Source organism: Ascaphus truei, chromosome 4, assembly GCF_040206685.1.
Source record: "Ascaphus truei isolate aAscTru1 chromosome 4, aAscTru1.hap1, whole genome shotgun sequence".
NCBI lineage: Eukaryota > Metazoa > Chordata > Amphibia > Anura > Ascaphidae > Ascaphus > Ascaphus truei.
Window position 1 is genome coordinate 341663471 of NC_134486.1, and position 23596 is coordinate 341687066.

The window sequence follows — 23596 nt, forward strand, 5'->3', positions numbered from 1 at the left end:
ACGAAGGGACCAATATAATACATTGTTAGAGCTTATAATTAGCAATGACTCCTTTGATTGGACTCTTGTACAGTATATAAGACACCTGAGCATGATAGAGTTCATCCCCGATGAAATCCGCTGAGACGGAAGAAACGTGTAGGGTCACGTGTTGTGAGCAAGCTACAAAAGCTGTGCGAGTACGAATTCAGATGCCAGAGAAGGAGGCAGTAATCTGCCCATGAGTGCTGCGAACCTCAGGAATAGGAACTTCACTTTACATCTGCGGGTTGCTGGAGGACTTTCCAAGTGGTTACATCAATAGGGAGTTCTAGAGGTGCATACCCCAAGACTGAGCGAGCAGTGTTCCGGTGCATAAGTTTACTCATACCATGCTTACTTTTCACGGATGTTTGTGAATTTTTAATTGTTAAATGTCCAATTTACTAAAAATGTTATCCTCTGGTTTCACACTAGGATCGAGCGCCTATTCAAAAGGACTTATCAATTTTAACCCATTTGGGTCACAGTGGTATCGGACATTTTATATGATTGTTTCGACTTATCATTTATATATTTTTTCTTTTATTATATATTTTTGTGCATTTTTATTGTTTGCTCACATGGCCAATTGCTTATGAACAACATGGTTATACATATAATTTTATAGCGTATTATATATGATAATTAGTATTATCTCATTTCTAATCATTTGCTATTATTGCTGGTCAGTCAAATTACCAAAAAGAACCCTTGAACAACAGGGTTTCTTTTGATGTATTGCAATTCACTTTTATAGCGCTGTCTAAATTGATTTGTTTTTTGTTTAATGGGGATTTCTAAACACAATGATGCACACTTTAAACTGCTCAGTAACATCATGTTGTGAAGTAGTCATGTGTTCTGCTATATGTGAGTCAGTTAACATACCATGAAACAAGATCACATATAAATGGATATATGAGAAGTTATCTGTATTCAAACATTTATATCTATCTATATTTAATTTCTGGATTTAGGTAATTTTTCAACATGACTATAAAGTGTCAAAAATGTATATATCTTTCTGAGCACATTACAAAAGGAGGGAGATTAGGAAGTGATCAACTAAACCATACTAATTGAAATGATAAATAATACATTAACAAATCCAATTGATAATTATAAGGTGGGTGCAAACTGTGAACTGAAAAGGGAATCAGTAAAAATGAATTCTTCGGCGTGCAATCACTTTGTACTCTTTCTGGGCACATAAGTAATGGGTAATATGTGATTTTTTCTTTCTTCCTATTTTTGCAACAGCGTGGCTAAGGAGTTGAAGTTAGTGTAATAATAATTTCAGTTTTATGTCCTGTGTTTTGTAACATCTAACACTTTAACTTTAATTCTTTGTCATCTTCAAAGTATTTGTATCATATCTCCTGAGTTTTATTGGTTTTGTTTTGTGTCATTTGCATTTCTTTATTTAAAATATGCAGATCAGCTGTTGTCACAGTACACCACTACCAATCTGGATCGGTTAATAACATCAGCTGTGATGGTCCCGCACTGCGCGTTTTTAAATGTGTCCTGACGTCATGTGGAGGTGGGGTATATATGGACCCACTTGCCACTTCCTTGTTAAGCCCCCCGAAGAAGCATGACGGCAAAACGTACGTCGGGGCTGCCTATGTGTCTTTGTCCTCTCCAATTGTCCCTCACAACATTGTCTGATTACCGCGAACTTCACCCTGCGGTATACAAGGCTGAGCACACGTGTTTGGCTCTAGCTACATCAGCAGCCATTTCCAGTTCCCGGGTGCCATTTTTTGCCTAAGTATCATCTTACTTCTATTTTTATTCATGCTCTATTGTGGCTTCCAGGACTTTTCTCACAATGTATACCTATGTGGTACAGTGAGTTCATTTGAACTGCTCCATACAGCCATTTTTTGCATTTGACATATTGGCTGTTTATGGGCTGCTTGTATTAACTCATTAGTGCTGCTGTATTTTCCTTGTCTGCACTGACCCTGAGGTTGTGTTATCTCTTATGCCAAATGTTTACTGTGGGTTTGTCCTATTCCACCATCTTCTATATTGGACCGGCCAGTCTAAGGGGTATGAGGCTGCTTGCATGCCTCATTACTCTCTATTTTTGAATAATAGGGATTCACAATAGAACCAATTCCCATTCAGTACAAGGTTTATTATGTGCACTAGCAATTAGGGATTCTTTGTTATGTGAGGCACTGGAGACTGTTTCAAAATGTATGTGATATTACAATAAGATTGTTTATCTTTTTGGTATACCAGAGTTCTATTGTGGGATTCTTTCTCTTTAGGTGTTCATATCCCAAGCACCGTCAGTAGCTTTATGTATATAGCTTGCAGTTAGGTACGGAAATAATTGGACACTGACACAATTTTCATAATTTTGGCTCTGTATGCCACCACAATGGATTTCAAATGAAACAACCGAGATGCAATAGAAGTGCAGACTTTCAGCTTTAATTCAAGGGGTTGAAAAAAAATATCGTATGAAACGTTTAGGAATTGCAACCATTTTCAAATACAGTGCCCTTATTTCAGGGGCTCAAATGTAATTGGACAAATTAACACAATCATAAATAAAATGTTCATTTTTAATACTTTGTCGAGAATCCTTTGCAGGCAATGACTGCTTGCACTCTGGAACTCATGGACATCACAAAACGCAGAGTTTCCTCATTTGTGATGCTTTGCCAGGCCTTTACTGCAGCTGTCTTCAGTTGTTGTTTGTTCGTGGGTCTTTCTGCCTTAAGTTTTGGGCCTTATGCAGAGAGCATAGAATTTTAAAATTGGCGAATTTCATAAAAAGTAGCTTTTTTGGAGAGTTTTATTCTCCATATGCAGAAAAGTGCGAATTCTGCTATGTTTAACATGGATGCGTGTGGCGAGTTTAAATTGGCGAGATGCGCGCTTCAGAAACGTGTAAAAACAAATTCGCGCCTTTTTTTCCCCTTTACTATAGGCGGCGAGCGCCATCTTGCCATCTTTTCCTGGCGCGGCAAAAATGCGCGAATCGCGGCATTTTTTGGCGCGAACAGCCGCTTTATGCCGTTCGCACCTCTCTGCATTCGGAGAGTTTTAAAAATGGCGAGATGGAGGTTCTCGCCAGCCGCGAGGCGAGTTTTAGCAATTGAAAAAACAAAATGGAGCGTTTTTCGGAACTCGCCATTTTCTGCCGGTTTCTGCGCGAAATTGTACAAAAAATGGCGAATTTCGAAATAACGATGCTCTCTGCATAAGGCCCTTTGTCTTCAGCAAGTGAAATGCATGCTCGATCAGGTTAAGATCAGGTGATTGACTCGGCCATTGCAGAATATTCCACTTCTTTGCCTTAAAAACTCCTGGGTTGCTTTCGCAGTATGTTTTGGGTCATTGTCCATATGTAAAGTGAAGCGCCGTCCAATAAACTTTGCTGAATTTGGCTGAATCTGAGCAGACAATATATCCCAATACACTTCAGAATTCATCCGGCTGCTTCTGTCTTGTGTCACATCATCAATAAACACTAGTGACCCAGTGCCATTGTAAGCCATGCATGCCCATGCCATCACACTGAATCCACCATGTTTTATAGATGATGTGGTATGCTTCGGATCATGAGCCGTTCCAAGCCTTCTCCATACTTTTTTCTTCCCATCTTTCTGCTACAGGTTGATCTTAGTTTCATCTGTCCAAAGAATGCTGTTCAGAACTGGGCTGGCTTTTTTAGATACTTTTTGGAAAAGTCTAATCTGGCCTTTCTATTCTTGAGACTTATGAATGGTTTGCACCTTGTGGTGAACTCTCTGTATTTGCTCTCGTGAAGTCTTTTTTTTATGGTAGACTTGGATAATGATATGCCTACCTCCTGGAGAGTGTTCTTCACTTGGCTGGATGTTGTGAAGGGGTTTTTCTTTACCATGGAAAGTATCATATGATCATCCACCACTGTTGTCTTCCATGGACGTCCAGGCCTTTTTGTACTGCAAAGCTCACCAGTGCATTCTTTTTTTCTCAGAATGTACCAAACTGTTGATTTGGCCACTCCTAATGTTCCTGCTACAGTATCTCTCTGATGGATTTTTTTTTGCCGCCTAAGGATGTCCTGTTTCACTTGCATTGAGAGCTCCTTTGACCGCATGTTGTGGGTTCACAGCAACAGCTTCCAAGTGTGAATGCCACACCTGGAATCAACTCCAGACCTTTTACCTGCTTAATTGATGATGAAATAATGTTGAATTGCCCACACCAGTCCATGAATCAGCTTTTGAGTCAATTGTCCAATTACTTTTGGTCCCTTGAAAAAGAGGAGGTTACATATTAAAGAGATGTAATTCCTAAACCCTTCCTCCAATTTGGATGTGAATACCCTCAAATTAAAGCTGATAGACTGCTCTTTAAGCCCATATTCATTATTTAACTGTAACTTGAATTTATGTTGGTACAAAGCCGAAATAACAAAACTTGTATCGGTGTCCAATTATTTCCGGACCTAACTTTATATTCACTGATTGTGGTACCATTGGTCTTTTGGGTCTGTAGCAGGTACTTTGTTCATGGGTGTGTGTAATATATATGCGCCTGACTTTACATAACACCCTAAGTCAAGGGTGAGTGCCCATCTGGAAAGAAAGATAGACTAAAGATTTTCAAGAAATACTCTAGAGAAGATTCTTCAACCAAGAGAGGAACCAGAGCTTCAATGAATATTCATTTTCACCGCCCAGATAGCCTTGGATTACCGATAGACCACTGGGCCTTAGATTACAAATAAACTATCAGGCCTTGTTTTACAAAAAGGCCATGGAGTCTTGGATTACAATGTTTTTGTTTTGTATGATATATATTTTTTTATGGTTTGGTATCTGCCCTTGCTTTGATTCATTCCAGGGGGCCTAAACCCCCAGGCCTTGAATTACAAATAGGCAACGGAATTTGGACCGTGGGGTTACAATGAATCCATTACTTACAACAGCCTTCATGACTTGCTAGTACACTTGCTCTGGATGTCTTCTGCTTCGAGCACTGAAAACAGCAGAGTGACTTATCCTTCCAATTCAACACTTTTTACCCCATGTAACGATATTTGTGGGTTAAAAAAACCACACTGCACTTTTGTTTAAATATTAATAAGGGCCAGAAGGGTTTTTATGAAAATCTGATTGGAAATTATAGGCTTAATCAATCAGATACAGTCCATGGGCAATGAATGGTAATTTACTGTATTGCGTGGTCTATGCTAAAACTTATAAACTTGTCAGGAAGTTGCACATTTTATGAAAAAAACTGTAGCAGAGAATTCCAAAAGAATTATACATAGATATCTGAAAATCAAAATAGGGAAGATTCACTTGGTATGTTGCGCTGGGCCTCTCTGTTTTTTATAATAGGGAATAAACTGCATACTGTTTGTGGTTATTTACTAAACCAGTTACTGCCCACTACAGATGTAGTCAATTTTATGGTTCCCAGCGTCGCAACCACACGAGACCCATGACAACACAAATTGCGGCCCGTAAGGAAGCCCCACAGTGCCATTGCAGAAGCCACCTCCCCCAGCACCTCATTTTTTCGGTGTTTCACCAGTGGTGCCGAGAACTATAAGATCGGCTACATCTGTATTTCACATTCAGTTTCAGAAACTGCGTTTGTTTAGAAACGGGATATAAATCGTATTACAAATGTGTAGATAAACTATAATGTTAAAGTAAAACAGAACATATAATCAGAACCAGACAGACAGTTTTAATTAAAAGCTTCTGAAAATAAGCCAATTTTGTAATTAAGGTAAAACATTTTTAGTAGAGATGAAATATAAAACTAATTACAAATGTAAAGTCAGTAAGGCACATGGGATCGCAAAAAAACTTTAAAAAAGACGCCATTAATATTTTTGATTATTCTATGTAAGCAAAAAAACAGAATACAAATTGTTACAATAAAATACTTTCTTATATATTCTAAACACTAACATTTTAACTACTGTATCATCACAATTTAATATTGCGTTACAGATTATTCATTTTGGTGGTGGGCTATTTATATTTGGTGACCATTTGTGTATAAATCTAATATTTCTTTTCTAATTAATGTAATATTATATGAAGGTTTTTTTTTTGCAGTAGAGGTGTGTATCTACCAGTGGATAAATGTCCAGGTTTTTGGTTGACATACAGTACAACTGTATTCACTTTATGTAAATAGTATGTGTTTCTAATTGTATGGAATTTGATATCTGTTTCTGAGGCTGCACATTGGTTGCAGGTTGGGATACTTTTTAGTGACCATCATTAGAGTCTCTTATAGATTAAATGATAGTGTTCAGAGCATTCAAAACCTCATCTGATTCAAGTCTGAAAGTACTATCTAAAGGTATCACAACGTACAGATGTACAGTAGCAAGACTTGCTGTCTTCAGTACCGTTGCAAGTCACGAGATTCCAGCCGGGTGGTTACTTTGTGTACCGGTCCGGCAACGAGCAGCCAACGAAATCACATACTGGGGTTTTGTGGAGTTTATATATTTATTTGCAATTCATTATGTATCCGGCAGATGGCACAGTGAATATCTTTGTCAATGCCTGCAGTGAGCCTATTGAAAAGTACAACAACTTTAACGTTTTTTTATATAGTACTTTAACTTATTTTAGTGGTGGGCAATTTTTCAGGTTTAAAATAAATTATTTTTCTTTAATGTACATCTTAAATATAAGAGACATCAAATGTTTTTCATAGAGGCACTTTGGGACACACAGAGAGGAAAGATGGAGACAGCTATTTCTTTAAGGTACCACTGATGTAGCAGTGTAAATGCATTTTATGACTATGTATAGTGAGCTTTTTGCTACTCCTACAAAAATCTCCTCCCATTCCTCCAGATTTATTTCTGTTTATAGGTCCTCTTCCCAATTAGTCATGAATCAAGGTTTTAACAGGGACTCCGAGGCAGATAAAATTCAATATAGGTGAGATATTAGACCCTTTGGTTTATCTATGTCATACAGAGATTCTCAAAATTTGTGAGGTCTAAGAAGGGGTTTAATGAGTTTGCAATTGACCTGAGTTGAAGAAATCTAATTAACTCAGACTATGGCAAATCCAGTTCTCTGAACATTAAGCCAAAAGGTTCAACACCCTTATCAAGCCATAACTGCTAGATTCTTGTGATTCTGCCCAACCTCCATCTCCCGAACTCCTGAGGGATGTGACCCTGGTGTGAATTTCAGGTTTTTATACAGACTCGGCATGAGGGAATTATTTGAGAGGTTATGCTTTAGGCCCGGGCCATAGAGGGGTGAGGAGAGCGGAGGCGCGCTAACGCTGAGGCTCGCCTGCTTAAGTCAGCACGATTCCATGGACTTGCCGGCGAGCCAGCATGCGCGAAGGGAGCCGGGGGGAGGTGGTTGGAGGCGGGGCAGTGGCGCCGCTGGGCCAATCGCCCGCGACGCACTGACGTCAACGTCACGGCGCCGACGTCACGGCGCCGTGACGTTGACGCTGCTTCAGGCTGATTGGATGTTTTCAGCCGACAGCACGCTGAAAAACAGCTTTGCGCTCGGCTGAAAACTCCAAAGCCTCCGCACGCCTGCGGACGCTCGCGTGAGCCCCCTCTCAAGGCATTCTCATTGAGGATGCAGGGGCTCAGCGCTGAGCGTCCGCACGGCTCAGCGCGACCTGTCCGTCTATGGACTCGGCCTTAGTCTCACCTCATACCAGATTTTTAATGAGTGAGTGTCATGGTAGACCAGACCTAATTCACGCCGAATATACTGGGCACTTATTGAACAGGACAAAATGATAAAATAAACTGAAGATTTATTCCCTTTCAGGCAAACACAACACTGTAACACAAATGACACTTAAAAATAACACTTACGGTAAAATAACAGGGTGAAGTATACAAGAGTAATCCTTGCTGGATTAGTCACGACCCACCAACTACGAACCGCGAACACTCTACCACATTGGGGTTATGGCAACCTGCCTCTTTATAGGGTTTGCATTCCCATCACAAACATGCAAGGAACTCTGGGAGGAAGCAGGAGTGCCCCCCCCCCCCCCCATGGCAACACCTAGTCTAGGGCTAAATGGCTGGGCGTTGTCTAACCCAGCGGTGTGCAAACTGAGGGGCGCGCCCTCTTGGGGGGTGCAAGATTATTTAGGGGGGGGCGCGGGCTGCGTGCGGAGAAACCTGGGGGCGGACAGAGCTGTGCACGGGCGGCCAGAAACTCTGTGCTGAGACTGCTTCTCTGTGTCTTGCAGAGGGGGTGGGGCTTCTCTCTGCACACAGACAAGCCCTCCTTCTCTTCCTAGTCTTTTTCCCGCACCAGTTTTCAGCAGTGTGGGGGTTTGGGGGATTGGAGAATGTCGCCCCCCGAGCCAGGTAAAATTGTGTGATTTATGATTATGTGTGTGTTGTCTCTGTGTGTGGTGATTGTGTGTGTGTGTGTGTGTGTGTGTGTGTGTGTGTGTGTGGTGATTGAGTGTGTTTGTGGTGATTGATTGTGTGTGTGTGATGATTTTGTGTGTGTGTGTGTGTGTGTGTGTGTGTGTGTGTGTGTGTGTGTGTGTGTGTGTGTGTGTGTGTGTGTGTGTGTGTGTGTGTGTGTGTGGTTGGTGATTGAGTGTGTGTGGTGATTGATTGAGTGTGTGTGTGGTGATTGATTGAGAGAGAGTGTGTGTTGTGATTGGGAGTGTGTGTTGTGATTGAGTATGTGTGTTGTGATTGAATGCAGTGGTGCGCAAACTGGGGGGGCAAGGAAGTGCAAGATTATTTAGGGGGCGCAGGCAGCGTGCGGCAAAAACTGGGTGCGCGGGCCGGCAGACGCTGTGCGTGGGAGGGCGAAAAATCTGTGGCGGGGAACCAAGAAGATGTGCGTGGGCAGGCAGCCGAAGATGTGTGTGGGTAGCTGAACAGGATAGTGCAGGTGGCGGCCACGTGATGGTGTGTGTGCGCACGCGCGGGGGCTTCGGAGGTACGGGGAGGAGCATGCCCGAGCGCGGTGAAGTCAAACGCCCCTCCTTCCGGTGTCTGCCCTGCAATAGCGCTGTGTTCCTGCTCTCCTCCGCTGGCAACCTGCTTCGCTGCGATCCTCTGCAAGTGAAAGGGTCGGCTGCCACTATATCAATCATACTATGAATTTACAGAAATAATGTAAAAAAACTGTGAAATCACAACATTGAAAACGGAAAAAAAAAAATAATACTGTAGGTAGGAGTTTGGGTGACAATAGGGATAGCAAGCCAAAGAGCAGGGAGGGGAAGGAAGAAAAAAAAAGGGGGGGGAGAGGGAAGGGAGGTAGCAAAAAAGTGGATGAATGCCCCCCCAAAAGTATTGCCTTTGTGCACGTACGCTCTCTTAGGCTTGGCGCTAGGGGAGACAAACAAAATTGACTTTGAAGCGCGCTCAGCAGCAGTCAATACACACACACACAGCCACACACAAACACACACATAAATAGCCCCGATCCACGCTTGCAAAATTATGCAGGACACCCTGTGCTCATGCTTGGAGAGTTGGTGATGTCACCGCTCTCAGCGGGAGCGTGGACGCAGCCTAATTTTGCAAGCGCGAGCTGTTGAAATATATAAGTATTTAGACATATTTGGATTTACATTGTATACCGTTTCATAAAGGTTTTTTTTTTTCATGTGATTTTGATTACATCAGGCAGGGGGGGGGGGGGCGAGAAATGTTATTGATGAAAAGGGGGGCTCGGCATAAAAAGTTTGCTCACCCCTGGCTAACCGATAGGAGGGGTTGATGGCAGATACTTAATGTTATCTGGCCCATCCCCACTCCTTATGTCTCTGCAGCTTGATAGTCCTGAATATCTCCAGACACCTTGGCAACAAAGCCACTGGATGCCCTTTGAAGTCAGGGACTCCCAAAGCTCCCAGCTCATCTTCAATGCAGGGAGTTTACCCCTGACCATCACAGTGAGTTACCATTGAAAGGGGAAATTTCAAAACAGGCAGCCCTTTCTTGGGCATCTAAAGCAGCATAGCTTTGGCATCTAAAGCAGCAAGTTGGCCCTTGGTAGGGATCAAGATTCCATATTCACCCCTTTCTTGACATTAGTAGAGGAATGTCAATAAATCAGTACTCAATAGTTCTATCGACCATCTACCAAACTGAACTATAAGGGGACAGGGCATTGAAACTAAATCTATATGGGTATTATCCATAACCCAGATGAAATTGTTAGAAATGATGGTGTACACCAGTGACTAGAGGAAACATAGCTGTGTTCCTTGGTCTTGCATTTAAACTGGTTCAGTACTAAAGGCAAGGGAGGAATCCCAGTATGGTTGCACAGCAGGCCAAGGTATATACACAGTATCACCTTATTACTCAGAAATGTGTATTCTTGTAACTAAGATGAGTAGCAATACGAATAAGTTAGATTACCCTACTGTATATAAACATTAATTTTCCCTTCCCCCCCCCCCCCTCTCTACCTCTACTGATAGTTATTAACATGAATGTGCATCTTGGGGGTAACCATTATTAAGTTTAACATATATTAAGTAGGGCAGCAAAAATTATAACAGGTAACCTGGTAAACCCTCAATGTACTTTAGACCCCATCTTGCAGACCAAGACTAAAAAAAGCCCCATCAATTGGAAGGAGGCAGAGAAGAAAGCATTTTATAGAACACGTCTTTTTGTACAGTTACCAAATAACGTGTAATTTTAACATTCAATGCATAGATCTTATATTTGTGGTTGGAGGTAACCCTTTTTTCTTGAAATTAGATTACGTTGAGCACAACAATTTTACACAACAGATAGCCTGATAATCACGTAATGTGCTTCAGGCCCCATCTTGCAGGCCCTGCCTCAGAAAGGTCAATAAACAGGAAAAGAGACAGAGAAGGCACTACATAAATGACATCATACATAAACAGGGTAACTTGCTTTTAAAGTTCAACACATGAATTTGCCCACATCAGCATTGTAAAGCTACATATTTTACAGACCCTTCCTTCTAGTAAAGTTGGTCCGGATAAGGCCTAGCTGCAGGGCAAGCCGAATAGGCAGATCTCTCGAGGCCCTCTGTTAATAGTCAATCCGGTCCTCGCCCTGAGACAGAATTCTCTGTTCGCCCTCCCCTAATTGTCCAAATTGTTCCTGAGTGATTTCATGGGTACCCGCCTTCTCAGAGGTAGCATGGATGCATGTCGGTGCAGGCCTATACTCTCCAACAAATGACCTCCTCTGTTTATGTCATTGAAGCTTGGGTGCCATTCCTTGAGGCTAGCAAACAAAATGGGGACCCCCACTTGTACCGCGTTTCTCTCTCCCTCAAGGTTTGCCTGACCTGCTTAGGGTGCATTTTATTGTTCTCATTATGAAAGATGAAGAATATTTGCTCTCACTGGTGCACTTCTACCCATGTGAATGAACTTCACTTGCTTGTATGGACTTTAGAGCAGCAATACTTGTTTCCAACTTTTCTTTTCTGTTTTTATTATTTGTATATGTTAAGCATGTGACAATGTATAATTCTACATTATTACCTAAGCTGGCGATCGTTTGGTGCTCTTTTTATAAATCTGTCAAAACACTGATTGTGTGCCTCACATAATGGCTGCTTCAGTCAGTTTAACTCAGCAGCTACATTGCACCATTATTTTACCATGGTGACATTATCTATTGTTTCAGTTTACAGCTCAAACTGCTGGAAATATTTGCAACAAATTATTCCAAACCGGAAGGTGTTGCAAAGATCTTGCACTCTTTGGGAGGTGGGTTCAAACTACAGAAGTCAAATGGTGCTTTAAAATTCATTACAAATGACATTAAGAGTTGAATAAAAATAAAAAAAAACAGTCACTATTATCTATATTACAGAACTGATTTTAAAAATATCCCCATAAGATTTCACGTTTTGCTGCATTAACTAAAATAAGAAATAACTAAATACAGCCTAATTAATTTGGATTTAAGCAAGGATATTAAGTACATGCATGATGCATGTTTTATTTAAATTGCTTGTCTGGACCTTAAAGTCTGTACCTTAAAGTCTGTACAAATTTTCACAAGTGACAATAACTTGTGTAAAGTATAGTATTTACAGGCATACCCCGGTATAAGTACACTCGCGAGTAAGGACATATCGCCCAATAGGCAAATGGCAGCTCGCGCATGCGCCTGTCTGCACATCCTGAACATCAATACCGGCTCCCTACCTGTACCGAAGCTGTGCACAAGTGGGGAGACTATAGAGTCTGTTACAAATGTGTTAGTTACATTAGTTATGCACGTATAGGACGATTGCGGTACAGTACATGCATCAATAAGTGGAAAAAAGGTAGTGCTTCACTTTAACTACATTTTCGCTTTAAATACATTGTGTACATTAATGCGGGGTATGCCTGTACTGTACTGTAGATGCCGAAAGAAGTTGTATTTAGCTTTAGCGTTATGTTATGTTCCTGGTATGTGTAACTGCAAAAACATAAATAAATTCAGTAGACATATGTAGCCAGGTCCCCCGCGCTCCCGCTTTTTCCCCATCCTTACCCTCACTTGTGGGGATGTTGCGGCAGGGCGACGGAGTCGCCGGTGGCTCCCGTCGTAGGGCACCGCCATGTTGGACGTCCGCGTGCACGATCGCAGAGTTGCGCATGTGCAGAAGTGGCGAGGGCAAGTTAGGGGTCCTTGCCGAGTAAGGCATGCGCAGTGTCCTATGTGCACGCGGTCTCAATGGTAATTGTGCAGCAGAGAGGCTACAACTCCCATGAGGCTTAGGGAGAAAGCTGCCTGGTGACACATGATAACCAATGGGATAGCTGGATTGCTTCTGAAGGAAGTAAAGACTACTGCCTGCTGGGACAGGAAGTGAGGAGTCAAGACCTGGACACTGAAGGTGCAGGTAGTGTCCATGAAGCAGTGCTCCAGGGATTAGATCAGAGGTATACCCCCAGGGCCCAGTTAGTCCCCTGAGACACTGTAGAGAATTACTGTATGGTATAGGGAACTGCCTTAAGACAGGGACTCCTTCACTATACTCATATAGAGAGATGCTGCAGGACAGTGCTGACTGTCAGTACAGCGTGTAGCTGAAAGAGTATTTGACTCTGTAACAGGGGAGTTATCCCTGTTCAAGTAATGTGCCTCTAATCCAGCAGTGTGGTGGTTAACTGCTGGTAGTCAATTAACAAACACCACCTGCCTGATTAGATTTCTTACAAAAGCCTGTCTTTTGAGACAGGAAGAGAGACTCCTTAGCTCATACCTGAGCTGAACTTGGAGACAGAGCAGAGATTATCTTTGACTCTCACAACTTGTCTTGAGCCCTGCCAGAAGACACAGCAGAGCTGCTTTCAAGACACAGGGAAAACTTCTAAACCTGAATGCTGACACACCCTGAGGAAAAGGGAGCTGAACCAGGGACAGAGAAGATTTTCCCTCCAAACCACATGGAACAGATAAGACTTTCATTTAAGAGACTTCTTATATCTGCTTATTTCATGCTATATGTTTTGGGGCTTGGAGACATGCTTATCTAAGGGAGTTGTGAACTGCATAGTATTTCACTAGAAATACTCCCAAGTGAATAGAAGCTTTGTTTACCCCTTGTTTGGATAGTTTCCTGATGTTAAGGAAACAGGCGCAATAAAAAGCCTTATTTAATTTCACAATAACGAGTCTCCCTTGCATACCTCTGTGAGCGTCCGCCCACAGACTCCATAGCAGAGACTGTTCGCAAAGGATCATCCAGCTGGGGATCCCTCCCCTGGGGAGTCAGACGGTGTACTCAGTCCTGCAAGGAGCAGCGCGTCGCGCCGTGGGATCACGTTGCGGAGCTGTTGATCATCAAAGGATTATCCTGGTCAGGACTATGACCAGGCAGGTAGTATAAGTGCCCCAACACAGGGAAGCGCTATCCCTCACACTCACATTAAATTTATAGCTGGTGGACACTCAGAGGTTAAGTCCCCTGGCACATTGTTACACCAAGGACAAAGGGTGATGCAATGATTGATATGTGAAGTAATGCCATGATTGACATGTGGGGTGGTACCCTGATAATAATGATGTAATGATGTTATGCAATGAGAGTTTTACCGAAGTTACAGTACATGCTTAGTAAATACTGTTTATTTCCATTGTGTGTATTTACTCTATGGTTGTTCTGGTGAGGGCACACTCCCACCACGTTGGGATCCCTCATCAGTGGGGGCGCTGCACCATGTGTAAGTATACCCCAGGCTCCCAGTGGCGGAGGTTCAGGCCTCCTGTTAGCCTCACTGGTGACAGCAGCATCAGTAGATATAGTACCCCAGGGGTACACCCGCTACATTTGGAGGTGCTGCTGAGTTTCAGACCTGGGGTGCCCTGTTCAGTAGGTAAAGATGTGATGTTACTATAACCATGTTAACCCCGTCAAGGCAGGAGGTCCATGCTTGGGCCTTCAAGGTACGAGAACCACCCAGTTACGTGGTAGCAGTAGGGAGTGTCCCAGCTGTAGTAGAGGAAAGTGACATCCGGGAAATCCTGAAGAAGCTCTTGGGCCTAGATAAAGTGAGGGTATGGGGCCGAGAGTTTGACACTACCTTTCAATGGAGTACCATATTATTAACTGTGGGGCAAGACATATGCCAAGAAATAGCCCCATCCAGTTTACAAGCCCCCGAGGCTCCGTTAGAGGGCTACCCCCTCATATACTCAGAATTACCTGAAATCTGGGACCTATTTATATCAGTAGACTCCCTTCCGACCAACCGGTTCTCAAAGAACCTTCCACTAGTGCGTGGCAGCCTACTGCCCTGGTGTCCAGTACCCCTAACAGGATAGACCCACTACCTCCCAAAGTCTCCTTTACCCCGAGTGCTCTCACTGGAGTGGATAGCTGGGCCGAAAGTCCACCCCCTACGCCGGCTCCCAATTCCGTGGCGCGGCCCAGAAACATCAGTGACACTCGTGTTACTAGTGAAGGCTCCGAAATGGGGGTGACCTTACCCCAATTAGTGGAAGCATTGACCCTGTCATCTCAGTCACAAGATTATCGCAAGCTCAAAGCCTTCTCTGGGGTCCTCCCAATGCCCCTGGGCGAGGAAGGGATAGACGTCTGGAAGGAGCATACTCTAAAAGTATTGGATGAATGGTCCTGCACAGATGCCGTAAAGAGGCAGCGCATCATGGAGTGTCTCAGGCCACCACCTCGACCATTGTGAGTATTCATCTGGAACAATACCACGAGTTGATGCCTCGGATGCTAGTGAATATTCTGTTGGAAGCCTATGGGTCGCCGGAAGATGAAGGTACCCTTTGGACAAGATACTAAACTCTCTACCAGAAAGAGGGAGAAGAGTTGTCAGCCTTCATCCACCGCATTCAAATGGTTCTAGGGATCTTACTCAATCGTAAGTTGATCACCATCTCCGGGATGGATGAGGCTCTCCGAAGGCAGTATTTACAGGGCTCAAGCCCAACTCACCCCATAGCCAACATGATACGCAGCACTCTTATGCAAGGGAACCCTCCCACCTTCACAGGAATGCTACAACAGGTGAAGGTGCATGAAGCCTATACTTTGTTGCACTCACCCGGGAAGTCCACAACGCAGGCTACGTATAACCGATTACCTACTTCCTGAAGAGCAAAGACTCCCGCAAGGGATTGGCCAGAGAAAAGGGCAGCAAGAGTGGAAAAGACACACACACCGCTGAGGTGCCTGGGTCTCCTCCCCAGTCCCCTGGCAGTTCAAGATCCCGCACCAATTTCCGTTGCTTGAACTGTGGTGAACCAGGTCATGCTGCACTTCCTTTCCCGCACTACCAGCGGATGACGAAGAAGAGATGGAAGCCCCCACGGAAGAATCCCTCCCCTGGATGAATACTACCGGGTAGGACCCACTACTATAATAAGAGTCGTCATGGAAGGCTCAGCTTTGATGGACACCGCTGGTGACCATTATCTATCGAACCTTCTACAACCAACACCTTAGCCATCTGCCCCTACAGTCAGCTAAACAGATGAAGTTGTGGGGCCTCAGTAAGGAGGATTATCCCATCGATGGAGTGATAGCCGTGTAGATCAACATATCACAGTTGAACACCAATCGGACTCACCCAATGAGATTGGAAGCCCTGGTCTGCCCCGAGCCTCAAGAGTACCCAAGTGCTCCCATCATATTGGGAACGAACGCTGACGTAGTAATGTCAATGATCCGATCCTTTCTTCAGGAGACTGGTGAACTACCTCTGTCTAGGCTGCGGCTCCCTCCCGCCCTCAAGGACGAATGCTTACGGTTCACTTCCCAGGAAGAATACGGGGAGATCTTCAATCACGAAAAGGGGCTGATAGAGATTCCACCAGGGGGAGGGAAACACATGACCGCCGTGGTCCGATACTGGGGCCGAGACACTGCAGACAACTTGTTCTCTCTTGAGACCACCCATGAAGATGATCTTAGGAGATGGTACAAGATGGTGCCGGAGATGAGGGCATGGACAACAGCTATTCCTGAGAAAATTACAATATCCATGCAAAATGTCTCCCTACATCCAGTGCCGTTTGAATTTGGACAGAGACTGGGCAGGATATACCCGGTGACAACCGTGGAGACAGTAGTACATGTCCAGGCTGCCACCGCCCAGAAAGAGCCAGAAGGGTTGCAGTTTGACTTTGGAGATTCAACTATCTCTGAAGAGTGGAAGAAGTGGTTGAGTGCACAGCTGGAAGAACACCGAGAAGTGTTCTCTACTAGTGAGTTGGATGTGGGCTGTAGCCGTAACGCCCAACACACAATCAGATTGAACGATGCCACCCCATTCCAGGAGAAGTCCAGGCGAATTGCACCCAGGGACGTGGATGATGTAAGGAATGTCATTAACGAGATGGAAACGGCAGGCATAGTGACGGAGTCACTAAGTCCCTACGCTTCTCCAATAGTGATAGTAAGGAAGAAGAACGGATCCGTCCGCCTGTGCGTTGACTATCGCACTTTGAATCAATGTACCATTCCCGATCAGTACACACTAACCCGGATCGAGGAGATCCTTAATGCGCTGTCGGGCAACCAGTGGTTTAGCATGTTGGACCTATGCTCAGGCTACTATCATGTCCCCATGAGACCATCTAACCAGGAGAAAATGGCCTTCATCTGCCCTCTGGGGTTTTTCCAGTTCACCCGGATGCCTCAAGGTATTTGTGGTGCTCCTGCAACGTTCCAGAGGCTGATGGAGAAGACGATCGGGGACATGAACCCTCGCGAGAGTCTCATCTATCTGGATGACATAATCGTGTTCGGGAAGACCCTCAAAGAACATGAGGCCCGTCTCCTAAAGGTGTTGGATAGATTGGGTAAGGAAGGCCTGAAGGTATCAATAGATAAGTGCCGGTTTTGCCGAACGTCCGTCTCCTATGTGGGCTATATAGTTTCTGCCGAAGGAGTGGCCACCGATCCGGCCAAGGTAGAAGCTGTGGTTAACTGGCCAAGACCTGACAATATGATGACGTTACGATCGTTCTTAGAGTTCTGTGGCATTACAGAAGATTCGTCGAAGGATACTCTAGCAAGACCAAGACTCTCAATTATCTACTTAAGATCTACTCTGAGGAGCCTTGACAGAAAGCTACACCTCCTAGGACACCTTTTGGAGATAAATGTACCTCTGACTGCGAGAAGGCGTTTCTGGGACTGAAGAAAAGACTGACGGAAGCTCCTGTACTGGCCTATGCTGACCCGGAGAAACCCTATGTCTTGCATGTAGATGCTAGCTTCAGTGGGCTGGGAGTGGTGTTACATCAGAAGTATCCAGATGGTCTGCGTCCAGTGGCATATGTGAGCTGAAGCTTAACTCCTAGTGTGAAGAACTATCCGGTTCACAAGTTAGAATTCCTCGCACTCAAGTGGGCCATAGTGGATAAACTCCACGATTATCTGTACGAGGTCTCCTTCGAAGTGAGAACAGACAACAACCCATTGACTTACATCTTAAAAACAGCTAAGCTGGATGTCACTGGTCATAGGTGGTTGGCCGCACTGTGCAACTACCAGTTCACCATAAAGTACAAGCCTGGGCCTCTTAACATAGGAGCAGACGCGCTGTCTAGAAGACCAGGACTGAGCATCATGTCTGATGACGGGCCTTGGGAAGAGATTCCCGGACCAGGAATGAAAGTGATGTGTTCTACCGCAGCGATAGTGGAAGATAAGATGCGTTCTCAGAGTTGCAAGTAGTGGAATCATTAGGATGTCAACCCCAAGCCCTTCCGAATGCATACTGCCACCCTGATGGCATGGGTCTTACTCAAAATGTCATCTTCACTTGGAAGGAAATGGTCCTAGCTCAAATCAGTGATCCAGTGGCTATCACGGTTCGTGAAGCTCACCACCAGAATGATCCCTCTATGATGAGAACGGTCCCTAAAGACATATTTGCAATCCTCATGAGAGAATGGGAAAAATTTGAAATTGACAACGGCCTCCTTTATCGGATTGATCCATACCACAATCATCCTTATCAACGCCAATTGTTCCTGCCTAGGCATCTACAACGACTTGTCTTACGATCCTTGCATGACAATCATGGACACCTGGGAGTAGATAAGACTCTCGGATTAGTAAGAGATCGATTCTTCTGGCATAAATGCAAGAGTTAGTGGAACAACATTGCCAGAAGTGCATACGATGTATACAAAGACACTGCCCACCCGTGCAGTCCCAATGGGTCACCTCAAAAGCTCTGGTCCGATGGATTTGGAATGCATGGATTTCTTGTGTATAGAGCCAGACTCAAAAGGCATAGGCAACGTGCTAGGTGTGACAAACCACTATACTCGCTATGCCCAAGCATTCCCAACTAAAGTTCAGAAAGCTACCACCATGGCCAAAGTTCTGTGGGAGAAGTATTTTGTGCACTATGGTCTACCAAACAGGATGCACTCCGACCAAGGACGAGATTTCGAGAGCAAGCTGATCAAAGAATTTCTAACACTGTTAAATATTCAGAAACCCCCTACCATCCAGAGGGAGATGCGCTCCCTGAAAGATTTAATAGAACATTGCTGGACATGATAGGCATGCTGAAAGATTCCAAAAAGGAGAATGGAGCAAACATGTGGAGGCCTTGGTGCATGCCTACAATTGCACTCGGCACGGGTCCACAGGGTACACGCCGTACTTCATGATGTTTGGGAGAGAATAGAGCAGTGTATTGGTGCATCACCATGAATAGCTCAATAAATGTAAATAGATTCCATTTCCAATAGTGGATCCAAGCTCCAGGACATAGAGTATTGTATCATAACATCCCAGGGTGAGAAACTAGAGACCTGGTGGTGCCCACGCGGGTACCCCAAAATAGGTCTCCTAATAACAGTATACTCACACCTGAGGAGTAACTCAAATAAGTCCAGCAGTGGATGGTAAGAAAAGATGGGCTATGCCCTTTACCTTCCTTTGTGGTGTCCTTAGTTAATGGCTCAGTTCCAGCGTGCAGTCCTCTGGAGGTAGATACGAACAGCAAAGGATGAAGAGGAGCACAGCAGTGTTTCCCAGCAATTCCCAGCTAGTGTAGCGCCAAAAAATGAGGGTAACTCAAAATAGGGATAAGTTATAAATAGAGTAATTTATTGGTCAGTTTAAAAAAAACAATGGTAGGAACGCACCTACGTGTTTCGTCCGTAAAGGACTTTCTCAAGGTGTAGTGAGAAGCTCAGAGGTGTATCTTTATATCCACAAGTAATTCGCGCCAAAATCACGGCATCTGTGACATCATCTCCATGCGACTGTTAACCTCGTTGCAACTATGACGCGCGGTTCAATACTACTCGCGCTCATAATGGAGAGAATACATAAAGCGCCGTGATTGGCTGTTGGAATCACAACATTGAATAACAAAACTTTAATCAATACATTGTTAAAAATACATATTTCAACAAAGAAAAAGAAGAATCTTACGAGCAAAATTAATGGATACATGATTTAACTCATACCCTTAAAAAAAGAAAAGAAAAAAGGAACAATAATAAACAAAAATAAACAAAAAGCAAAGTGAAGTAGAATAAATATAATACTTATTATGTGAACTGGGAGAGAACTGTCCGCATGTACTGTAGTAAGAAAATATGAATACCAACATCCAAAACATGAGTATGTACACATACAGGTTGACAATCCTCATCCAAGTATACATAAGGAAATTCTAAGGGAATAGGGAACTCTCATTCCCACTCTCAATATATTAGTGCAGGGAACATATAGTGTAAGTACTATAAACAAAATTAATTCAGTAGATAATGTACCGAAAAATGGTCAGTATATTGCTGCAACGTTCCCAACAACCAATATAAAAGATGCACAGAAATAATAAAAAAACAGAATCAGAATTAATAATTCGTTTAGGAGAAAATATTAAATAAAGAAAAAACTAAGAAAAAAAGAAGAAAAATGTATATAAATATAATTCATTCATGCATACTAAATGTAGCAAGAGCAGTCTACCATATTAAAGCTTAATACATGGGTATAGCAAATATTATTAAGAGAAAATGTCTTCTCCATAGTGTTAATATTATTTAAAAATTCACTAGAGCCCTTGATGATGGATTTATATGCTAACACAAATATGTATATAGAAAACATCGTAATGTGAATACATAATGTAAAAAGAAAAATATATATATATTCATCAGACAATTTTACAATAAACAGGATGGTCAGAATGATGATAATAAGCACCTCAGACTCATATATAAAAAATTAATATGGAAAGGCGCTACACTAGCTGGGAATTGCTGGGAAACGCTGCTGTGCTCCTCTTCATCCTTTGCTGTTTGGGAGAGAAGCCAGAGTGCCGGTTGATATCCGCCTGCGGGTATCTTCTGATGGGGTACCCAATATGGCCCATTATCGATATGTGAGAGGATTGCAAGATAGTCTACACCATGCCTATCAGCTAGCAGAAAGAGCCGCAGCTAAACTACATGCCAATAATAGAAGGAGGTATGAACACAAAGTACGCTATCAGGAGTTACGACCTGCAGACGCCGTTCTCTTACGCAATTTAGGAATTCTCGGCAAGCACAAGCTGGCTGATCAATGGAGAGAGGGACCCTTCCAAGTAGAGTTCCAAATGCCGGACCTCCCTGTCTATCGTATACGCGATGTGAATGTCAGGGTAAAGGTCTGGCACCAAAACCGTTTGTTGCCTATCCCACAACTGGGAGAAAGTGACCCAGAAGCAGAAACATTAGTAAGCGATAGTGAGCCTGAAGAGACTATGGAGAATTCAAGTTCAACAGCTGAGATGATTCAAGATCATCTGGAAGGAACTTCCAACAGTGATTGGTGGGCACTTCCCGAAGGAGCAATGGGTAAAGGGCCTGCTCCTCCAGTACCGGTAACAGGCGAGTCACCAAGTCAACAGTTAAGGCCTCATAGCCCAAGTTTTGTGCTACAAAGAGACAATTTTCAAGTTCCTAGAGACTTTGCCCAAATTGGTTCACCCTCTACCCGAGAGCCCAGGCCTCAAGCCTATGATGGTCTCTCACGAGATGAAGAGATGGAGACTGAGACTCGCAGAAGCCAGTGAGTGAGACGCCCTCCCACTAGAGTGGCTTATGATTCATTAGGGGCACCTCACTATCAGTCTCAGCAGTAAGCAAAAGCTAAGCTAGCCTCTGTGATAAATATGTTTGTAGAAATGTACAATCTCATTTAAAGTTGATCGTTAAGTTATAAACAGAAAACTGCATTTTTATTATATAATGTTGTGTGTCGTTGAGGTTTCCACCAGGGGGAGGATATAGCCATGTCCCCTCCGGTCCCCTCGCGCTCCCGGTTTTTCCCCCTCCTTACCCTCACTTGTGGGGATGTTGCGGCAGGACGACGTAGTCGCCGGTGGCTCCTGCCGTAGGGAGCCACCATGTTGGGCGTGCACGCGCATGATTGCAGAATTGCGCATGCGCAGAAGTGGCGAGGGCAAGTTAGGGGTCTTTGCCGAGTAAGGCAGGCAAAGGGCACCTTGTGGTGGCCATTAGAGTCATGCATGCACAGTGTCCTATGCGCAAGCGGCCTCAATGGTAATTGTGCAGCAGAGAGACTACAACTCCCATGAGGCTTAAGGAGAAAGCTGCCTGGTGACACATGATAGCCAATGGGATGGCTGGATTGCTTCTGAAGGAAGGAAAGACTACTGCCTGCTGGGACAGTAAGTGAGCAGTCAAGACCTGGACACTGAAGGTGCAGGTAGTGTCCACGGAGCAGTGCTCCAGGGACTAGGCCAGAGGTATACCCCCAGGGCCCAGTTTGTCCCCTGAGACACTGTAGAGAATTACTGTATGGTATAGGGAACTGCCTTAAGACAGGGACTCCTTCACTATACTCTAGAGAGAGAGATGCTGCAGGACAGTGCCTGACTGTCAATACAGCGTGTATCTGAAAGAGTATCTGACTCCATAGCAGAGACTGTTTGCAAAGGATCCTCCGGCTGGGGATCCCTCCCCTGGGGAGTCAGACGGTGTACTCAGTCCTGCACAGAGCAGTGCATCACGCCGTGGGATCACGTTGCGGAGCTGTTGATCATCAAAGGATTATCCTGGTTACGACTATGACCAGGGAGGTAGTATAAGTGCACCAACACAGGGAAGCGCTATCCCTCACACTCACATTAACTTTATAGCTTGTGGACACTCAGAGGTTAAGTGCCCTGGCACATTGGTACACCAAGGACAAAGGGTGATGCAATGATTGATATGTGAAGTAATGCCATGATTGACATGTGGGGTGGTACCCTGATAATAATAATGTCATTATGTAATGATGTTATACAATGAGAGTTTTACCAAAGTTACAGTACATGCTCAGTAAATACTGTTTATTCCCATTGTGTGTATTTACTGTAAGGTTGTTCTGGTGAGGGCACACTCCCACCCCGTTGGGATCCCTCATCAGTGGAGGCGCTGCACCGTGTGTAAGTATACCCCAGGCTCCCAGTGGCGGAGGTTCAGGCCTCCTGTTAGCCTCACAGGTGACAGCAATACCAGTAGTTATAGTACCCCAGGGGTACACCCGCTACACATAGTATATTTCATTCAGAATAATTGCAGTTGGTTGCCATGACTTTTCACTGATACTGTACTCACTGAAGAACAGAAAGTGACAGTATTTATTGCTGTTCAATCTATATAAACAGAATACAAATAAACTTTATGGGACTAATGCATTCTGTACAGATTTTTATCTCAATTTCAACTAAACTCCATTACATGCAATTTTGAATACATACAGTAACAACACATACTTTATAAGTAAATATACATTAATATGCCCTCGGTTCATTCAATTTCAACTCAATCCCATTTCATAGATTTTTAGATTCAATGCACAAACACAGGATATACTGTAAGTAACTATACATTAACCTTTTTATTCGTTCATGATAGATTGTACTTTATATATACAGTAGTGACTCATTTTAAAACACTTAAACATTCCAACATGCAGCAGTAATGCGCGGTATGGTACGTACCCAGATAGAGATTAAATATAACAACCATCAGAGTGCAGTACTAATAATACAACAATTATGTGTAATTATATAAACAAATAACTATTCGCATGTGTTACATAAAATGCACATCTTACAT

The 23596-nt window shown here is 43.7% G+C and overlaps 1 protein-coding gene across 6 annotated transcripts in view; it reads right to left on the reverse strand.

The window, feature by feature from the left end:
- Positions 1-23596, reverse strand: part of MLIP (muscular LMNA interacting protein) — a 304176-nt gene that overhangs the window by 13293 nt on the left and 267287 nt on the right. Inside the window, exon 12 of one of the 6 annotated variants that reach the window (XM_075598164.1) lies at positions 2487-4285. The exons of the other annotated variants lie outside the window; for them this stretch is intronic. Coding sequence (XP_075454279.1) covers positions 4202-4285 — 84 coding nt within the window. The 3' untranslated portion in view covers positions 2487-4201. Of the gene's footprint in view, positions 1-2486; positions 4286-23596 lie in introns of those variants that run through there. 6 annotated transcript variants of the gene reach the window in all.